An 8,577-nucleotide genomic window follows, 5' to 3' on the forward strand; every position below is an offset into this window, starting at 1 on the left:
ACACTGCTAATTTCTTAACCTGCTCTGGTATGTGGTGGTCCTTCTGCCACCCTACACAGCTGGAAAAAAGTCCCACTTTTGGAAACTTTTATCCAAACTCACACTCTGGGGAATGAATTGCTAGTGTGGCAAAATCCTGCAGTAATAATGCACTATTATTTCTTCCCCTTAGCATTGCTGCAGCCAAGCTGCTCAGTGTATAGCAACTGCAGATAATAGTAAGTGCCTTAAGTGCCAGGACTTGGCTGTCATCTCTAATAGTAAAACCAGAGTGAGCAGTCTCTGCCACCAGCCCTACCCAGCAGTAACCCTCAGGCTGAGGAATGAGCTGAGGGAGGCACATTGCTTGGGGAATAGGTGGATGTTTTGAAAAAACAGACTTGGATGTTTGTAGAAGCAGTTTCACACCAACACACCCTCACAAGAGGAAGATGACAGGAGTGCCAAGACCAACATCCCTGTGCAGCAGAAGGGCCTCTGCAGCTGAACTGCTGCTGCATTTTAGCCTCAGCCAGCTAAGCACCAGAGGGCCACTCCCTCCTCCACATCCCATCTCCATGACCTGGCAGTGGGAAAGGGTAATGAAGCAGATGTGAGAAGATTCATGGGCTGAGAGACAGTTTAATAGGTAAAGCAAAGGCTGCACACACAAGCAAAGCAAAACAAGGAATTCATTCACTGCCTCCTAGGGGCAGGCAGGTGTTCCACCAGCTCCTGGAGCACAGTGTGACCGTGCCCAACCGTGACTTGGGAAGACAAGCACTGTCACTCTGGCCATCTCCTCCCCCCAACTGTATATGGTGAACATTCCATATGGTCTGGAACATCCCCTTGGGCAGTTGGGGTCAGCTGTCCCAGCTGTGTCCCCTTCCTTTAGAGGAGGGGATGATTAGAGTTTTAGTCTACAGGCTTGGTGTGGAGTCAGCTTTGCTTCAACAGTCCAGAGAGGAAAAATAGAAAAAAAGCCACTACCTCCTTTTAAAGCACTGTTGCATGGGGCAGTTTCACCACTGATGCTGCATACTGCAGCAGGGCAGGGACCCCAATAAATGCTGTCCCCCAGCTGTGTTTAACAGGGGCTTTGAGGGCACCCTCGTTTAATGCTGTTGCTTCCAGCTCCCTCTGCTGCAGCTATAATGGAGAATGGCTACAGCAAAGCAGTAACTGTAGCATCATCAGGCAGGGAAGTCACCCTCTCCTAAGCCCCAGTGCACTGAAATGTACCAACATGGGGGAGAGGAGGGGTAAGACAGAGAGGAAGAGTACTTATAAAGTCATATGTATAGGGGCTCATTATCATTCTTTTAATTCCTGGACATCTTATAAAGCAACAATGATTAAAGTTCATCCAAAGCCCTGGGGGGGGGATCCATGCACAGCTGCAGTGCTCCACAGCAGGGTATCCACCCACTGCTGCCCAAACAGAAGCCTCGGAAGACTGACTGTTCCTCCCACACTGGTAAGACACACGGTAAGGGCAGAACATGGTAAAAGAAAGACTCCTAAGTCAAAATTATCTGGCACTCAGATTTCCTCACTACTCTGTTAATAGCCATTTTCAGCTGCAAAGATAAAACAAATTGGAAAATATCTTGCACTTGTTTACCAGACTTCTATTAAATCTCTCAGTAACCTATCCCTGGCCAGGTGGGGACTATCCATATACAGGCACCTACAGTCTGGCTTCCCAAAGCAACTGATGCAATCAGGACAGCATCAAGGCCCTTGGATACACTTCACTGCCAAAAATGTAACCAGGCAGATCAGGTCAGACAGGTGTAACACAAGTTCTCGGCTCCCCAAATATACTGCTACTGAAACATGACCTGCAGGTTCTGCTTATGTCATGTCAACTATAAGAAAAACCTTAAATTTCCTAAAAATAGTATCTAAATGTATTATATCTTCTGCATCAGAACTGCCACTTTGTCTTAAGGATCACAAAGAAGCAGTACTATTTGGATGACCAGGACAGAAAAAAGATTTCTAAAAATATTTACTTTGATGGTTTACATTCCAGAACTACTTCAAATCCCTTCAGGTGAGAACGTGACTGGTCCTTTAATCATCAGGACAGACCAACCAGCATTCACACATTCCTTGTTTTTTCCAATCTGTTAATGTCCTTCATAGACATTTTTGTAAGTCAAATTACTGAGCACGTGAACACCTCCACAACAGGTTTTCCGCTTCACCGAGCTCTGATGAGGTGCAAGGAATACCACGAGGATCCAGACCAACCAGCAGGAATGACAGCTGGTCCTGGTAACTTTCCACTCTAACTGGTGCCCTGCAGGGATGAAGGCACACACCTGCAGCACAGCCACTGCACTACACCCCACTCACACCAGGGACTGCCACTTCCTGCCTTCTACCTTTCACCTCACGGGCACACAGCCTGCTTCCCCATGCCACATGTTAACAGAAACAGTAGGGTTACCACAGTCTATTTCTTAGTTAGAAATGCACAGTTTATTTTAATGCAACAATTAACAAAAAAAAGAGCCCAACGTTTCCAGATCACAGAACATGAACATAACAAGAGTTTTGTATTAGTCTGCTAGTAAGACTTTTAAAAGATATAGTATTCATGCCAATTGCTAGTCAACAGAAACAGCCTTCTAGGACTAAGCCCTTACATCACAAAAATCCCTTACAATGTAAACAAAATAAATTTTTTCTTAAACTTCTGAAATTCGAATCTGTTCTTTCAGGACTTTCATTCCTTCAAGGGCTTCCTGATGGTGAGTGACTGAAAGAGAAAGAAAAGATTAAAAACCACTCCTATAGCAAAACCAACAGAAACCTTCCATGCTACCTCAGACTTCCTCTGCTCTGTCCCAGCCCCGTTTTCATATACAGTTCACAAATAAGAGGGAAGTGTTATATTTTACATTTTTGTATAAAAAAAACTGCTTTAAGCTTAAAAGATCAGCTGCAGGTGAGACATGAAGACTGCTCAGAAATCTCAACTGCAGCACATACTTCTCTGGTTACATAGAAAAACTTCTTACTTCATGGTGCACAGCACAACTTGGCAGCTGTGCAGCTGAGCCAGCAGGAGTCACCAGCAGGAATTTAATCCTACAGCATATTTCATGGTTTGCTCCACACCTTGCATTACTCACTTCTTCCCCAGATTCTAAATTCCTCAAGAACTTAGGGATACTTGATTCTCATCTGCCCACGCTTTTATGTTCTTTAACATTTCACTGAAGTAGATTCCCTTAGAACTATTATCATGACATCCTGACTACTGGCAGCAGGAAGTGCCCATAACAATTCATCTTTTCATAGTTCCCACATTTAGACTAGTAAAAAAACTAAGCTTTTATCCTTGCCCAAGTTAAATTCCACAGGAACCATTCCAACTTTAGTGCTATTTAACCATATGGCACAGTCTAGTTTTAAAGATATTCCTACCTTCTCTTTGGAGATGGAGATCTGGACTTTGAGCGACTGTTAAAAAAAAAACAAACAAAACAATCAACACTGTACAATTGGATAGTCTCAGTAACCACTTCTGACCATTTAAACCCAGAACAGTTTGGTGTTGTTCAAATGCATTAAAAGACATCATGGTTAAGATTGCCAATAGCAAGTGTACCCTATTACTTTAAGCAAGAAGCTGCAGGTGAGAAAGAAAAATGCTGAAAGCTGGAGCCCTTGGAAAAGAGCAAAACAACTTCAAACCAACTACAAAGTCATGATGGTAACCCTGCAAAGCAGGAGCACTGAACTGAGGAGTTAGGAAGAGGGAGAACTATAGTCAGTTGAGAACAAAGGTAGGAACAGAGATGCCCCAAATCCTGTCACAACTACCTTTTTTGTCACAATGTTGAGTGAAACAAAAACCTCTATGCACAATTGTTCTGAATTGCCTATTGTCCCACAAAAATCAGCTATTTAAAAAAATACATTAAAGTAATGTATGAAAAATGTTTTTGAAATCGGCTATTAAAAGAACAACAAAAAACCACAACGCAACAAAAAACCCTCTTCCACATGCAACTGAAATATTGCTCCAAACAGATTTTGAATAATGAGGAAAAAAACCCCATAAAACAAAACAAAAAAACAACCACAAAAAACCACCAACCAAAACAAAAACCAACTAAGTGCTACTTGTTTAAACGCTCACCTTTTAGCAGGTAAGCCAGATTTAGATCTACCATGAGACTCAGACCTACAACAGGAGAAAAATAAAGCTCAGCAAAGCAGCCAGTAGCATGCATATACAATGAAAGTTAGCTACAGCAACAGCGAATTCTTATTACATAGCATCAAAAACCAGAGAGAAAGAAGGCTCTGGTGCTCCAGGCTTCCCTTGTGACTTTTCAGGAGAATCCTTTAGCTCTTATTGCAGAGACCCCATTTATCAGAAGACAGGAGTGCAAGCACATGAAGCTCCTCAGCAAAGCTTCAGCTACCACTTTCACAAAACAGAAGGCCAGACTGACAAGACTTTCTTCCTACCCGCAAGTATCCCTTCTATAAAGGGAATAATAATTTCAAGTTTCATCTTAGAAAATATAACAGCACATTAAGAGTGTGGAATCTGCCACAAGTAAAAGTGTGCTGAAGAACTGATGCATTCTTCAGGTCAAGTTCCAATGCCTATTTTATTCCAGTTATTCTAATACAGATTTTTCATCAGTTTTGTCAATGAAAACAACATTTCAGTTTTCTCTTCAGTACCTGGCTACTGACGTGTAAACTATTCCCAGTTCATCTTGTGAATTAAAATCTACTCAAACAGTGACACTTTCCTCCCACGTTTATCACGTTACTTATCAACTCAAATATTTGCTATTAGTTAGAAAATATTTGCCTTCCTAGACTGTCAGAATTCAGGCACGTGCTATTATACTCAACATCAAAACACCCAGTTCAATAGATTCGGCCAATTTTTATTCTATTTCTGCTAAGAACTGTTTTTAAAGGGTAAATAAGATTCACCTTTACCTGGTCTATTAACTTACAGAAATAAGTATGGACACTCTTGGTGTAAGTTAAACAAAACATTACGTGCCACAGCTTTGAAACCTTTGTAGTCACTGTGCCGAGTCACCATCCCTCCCAATTCCTACCATTATAACCAGTAGCCCTTTCACTGGATCACAGTTTTACTCACTATCACCCAGAACTAGTACTTTGTAACACAAGAATGACTTCTGTTGATAAGTAACAGTAAGGCAGAACACACCACCATCACCATTTTACTACATACGTAAGCATTAACTAGTGTTCAAAAATTCTCTCCACAGACCTCAAATCACACATATGCTTTCTTATGGCCGTGTATACACAGTTTATATATAGTAGCCACAAACCAAAACAAACTCATGTTTATTAAAAGAAACCTGATCACTACTTCAGTCTGTGAAAAGGCACAAATTAAGCGTTGCTACACTACACAGCCTTCTAACTCCTGCCAGCCAAATTCCCCCAGGAAGAAAAACAAGCAACGAAACACAACCACAATCAAACAACACACCAGAACTATTACGAGTTTGAACTAAAACACGTTATCTCACCTGCTTCGAGGCCACACAACAGACCGGGACCGTGAGCGTGACCTGGACCGAGATCTAGGAAAAAAACCAGTGGAAGCTCTAATACTGCAGGATTCATACAGCTGGGATAGAGATCGGTTATTGCAAAAGTCACACAATACTTTGCTGGACTGTTGGCTTTGCAGAAGTAACTTTTACTATTACAAAGCTGTAGTACATTTGGTCAGTACTGCCATCCACGTAAAAATATATCCCACTGTCGTAGGTGACTAAGCAATGACACCCTGTATCCTTGAAGCTGAACAAGAAAACCAAGATCCAAGCTGTAACTTTGGTACAATATTAACAAAAAAAGCTTGGAAAACACCAGTTCCAAAATCATATGCTTAAAGAAAGCATTCAGACTAGTTCTGAGAGATGTTACACCATAAAGGTTCCTAAAAAGACACAGATTGCAAAATAGAAACTTAACGTTTATATTAAATATGTCTTATATAAATACTTAACGTTCCAACTTCAACTTATGCTCCCTTTGACAATGTTGTGAGTTTAAAAAAAAAAACCCACACACCTTGACCTTCTTAGAGAGCCAGATCGGGATCTGCGAGGTGAAAATGATCTATATCTACGAGGAGAGATTGACCTGGACCTGCGGTAGGAAGCTGACCTTGATCTACAAAACAAAGTGAACCAAGTCACTGCAAGGTACTTTTCAAAAGAGAAGGGAAAGAAGGGGCAGAGGGAGGAGTAAGAAAAACAACAAGAACACAACAGCTACCTCCTACCACGGCTCCGACTGCGTGACCGAGAATATCTCCTTCCTCGGGACCTCGATCGTGATCTAGACCGGGACCTGGGTTTAGGTTAGAGAAAACAGATATCAGCAAACAGCTGCAGCAACCAGTGCATGTGAGGCCCTGCTGAAGTCAAAACTTATTTCAGACAACTAAAAAAAGAGAGCAATAAAAAAAAAACCAAAACACAAACAAAACAAAACAAAACAACAAAAACACACCACTAGCATCTGTCATTTGGAAAAACTCTCTGGGCCTACTCGTCTTGAGCATTTTTACTACCTAGAAAAATGTTAAAAAGCTGAATTACATTTGCAGAATTACATTAGAATAGAAAACACTGTAATGCGTATTTAAAATAAACCTTGCAAGTTTGCAGGTCGACCCTCTTTGGCCCAAGGTCTAGCAGATCTAGACGATCTAGAAGTATCTATAGCCGATCGCTGCATCTAGGTGTTCTCTTCAATCTAACGACGATCAAACTGACAGCCCAATGAGCCAGGGTGAGGCTTGATTGACGCAAGAAGATTTTTCTAGGTGGGAATGTGGTCAATCTGGTGTTCCTCTTTCTAAACCGGAGGGGGGCCCCAATTGAAAGCCAAATTTACTGTTACGGCGGTCACCGTCTCAAATTTTCTGCCCTTAAAGAATAAGGTGAAGCTACGTGTAGATGGCTCGAGGGGATCTGGCCTCTTATGCTGATCACCTCAAGGTCTAGGAGGATCTTAAGTGTCGGATTTGCAAGGCGCCTCAGCATGAAATCTTAAGGCTCGTGACATTCTGAATCAAGGCGACTGACTCAAACGAAGAAACCTGAAAGGTTTTGACCAGGTTGATTATTAAGATATTAACATTTTGTATGTATTAGCAAAAAATAAAACCGTGATATACACCTGTTGACTTATAACATTAAAGAGTTAAAACTGGTGTAACATTCTGTTCTTTGCTAACAAGAACTACACAAAAGCGAAACTGGCGAAGCAACGCGGCCGCCCCGGCCCCGCACGTACCTGCTCCTCCTGCGGCGGCTGTAGCGGTGACAGTCATAGGCATAGTGGCCTTTCTCACCGCACTCGTAGCATCTGTCGTTGGGGTCAAAGGGGCGCCGGGCAGGGGGCCTGTCGTAACGGGAGCGCCGCGGCATTCCCGTGGACACTTCCACTCTCACCCTCGAGCCACATATTATCCTGCCAGACACAGCATGTATTAACCACAGGAATAATTGCGCTCGTACAACGAGCACGAGAAATCAACGGTTGATGTGGAGTAGGGGGATCAGAGACTGCGGTCATGGCAGTCCAGGAGGCTCCAGGCATATACGTACTTCCCATCGAGGCCAAGTACGGCATCTTCAGCGTCCCGCGGGTCCTCGAACTCCACAAAGGCGAACCCCGGCGGGTTCCTCGCGATCCACACGGTTCTCAGCGGGCCGTAGTAGCTGAAGGCTCTCTCCAGCTCGCCTTTGCCCGCGCCCGTGCCCAGGTTGCCCACGTACACCTTGGTCTCTGCGGACGGACGGAGGGACGAACGGACGCCATGTCAGGGCCGCGCCAGGCACGCGGCCGCCCCTCCCCCCACCGCCATCTTTGACTCCGCGTCCATCTTAGAGCGCTCCCGCCGGGCTGCGCCCCCCCCCCCTCCCGCCCGGACCCGAGCCCCACAGGGCCCGCGGCCCTGCGCGTGTCCCCCGCGCCCCACTCCTCGCCGCCGCCGTCGCTTCTCTCAGCGGCCGCCTGAGGCGACGGACGCTTTCTCCCACCCTCAGCGCGGCGCGAACGTCGCCGCTCCACTCCTCGCTCTTGTCCCCCCCCCAGCAGCAGTAGCAGCTCCCACGCGATCCCCATCCCTCTCTCTCCCTCTCCCCCGCCGCCCGTACCGTAACGCCCATATCGCGACATGGTCCCGGCTTCCCGACCACAGCCCAGGCTCTCTCCGGCGCGACCTTTTATACAGAGGAGCTGCCGCTGCGCCTGCGCAGCGCGCGGGGGGCGGTGCGGTGCAGGCACGCGCTTCGTCACGCGCGGGTCTCGCGAGAGCGGAGCTGCCTGAGCGCGCGCGCGTGTGGAATCTCGCAGGGACAGGCCTTTCCCGCCTTTCCCGCCTTTCCCGCCTCCAGGCGGGAGGGCGGCGCTGGATGTGTCGCCTCGTAGTGGCCGTGGCAGCCCCTAAGCCACGAGCCTCCCCGGGGGCTCCTCCTGGGCACGGGCTGCTCGCCCCCCACCAGCCCCACGTGAGCGCTCCCGCCTTGGCGGTGCCAAGAGGGAGCA

At 45.7% G+C, this 8,577-nt stretch overlaps 1 protein-coding gene across 2 annotated transcripts; it reads right to left on the minus strand.

The window, feature by feature from the left end:
* Positions 1-2,447: 2,447 nt before the first annotated feature.
* On the minus strand, positions 2,448-8,321 carry LOC116784701 (serine/arginine-rich splicing factor 7-like). Of its 2 annotated transcripts, XM_032683555.1 has the most exons (9): positions 8,187-8,321; positions 7,635-7,815; positions 7,321-7,497; positions 6,295-6,369; positions 6,088-6,189; positions 5,538-5,591; positions 4,142-4,186; positions 3,424-3,459; positions 2,448-2,752 (listed from the first exon to the last, which is right to left on the minus strand). In XM_032683555.1, the coding sequence occupies exons 1-9, from the start codon at positions 8,206-8,208 to the stop codon at positions 2,728-2,730; spliced, it is 717 nt and encodes a 238-aa protein (XP_032539446.1). In that variant the 5' UTR covers positions 8,209-8,321; the 3' UTR covers positions 2,448-2,727. The 2 variants fall into 2 exon arrangements, with proteins under 2 accessions (XP_032539446.1, XP_032539447.1); XM_032683556.1 differs by lacking the exon at positions 4,142-4,186.
* Between the last annotated feature and the right edge of the window lie 256 nt (positions 8,322-8,577).

The sequence above is a fragment of the Chiroxiphia lanceolata genome, chromosome 3 (assembly GCF_009829145.1).
Source record: "Chiroxiphia lanceolata isolate bChiLan1 chromosome 3, bChiLan1.pri, whole genome shotgun sequence".
Lineage (NCBI taxonomy): Eukaryota > Metazoa > Chordata > Aves > Passeriformes > Pipridae > Chiroxiphia > Chiroxiphia lanceolata.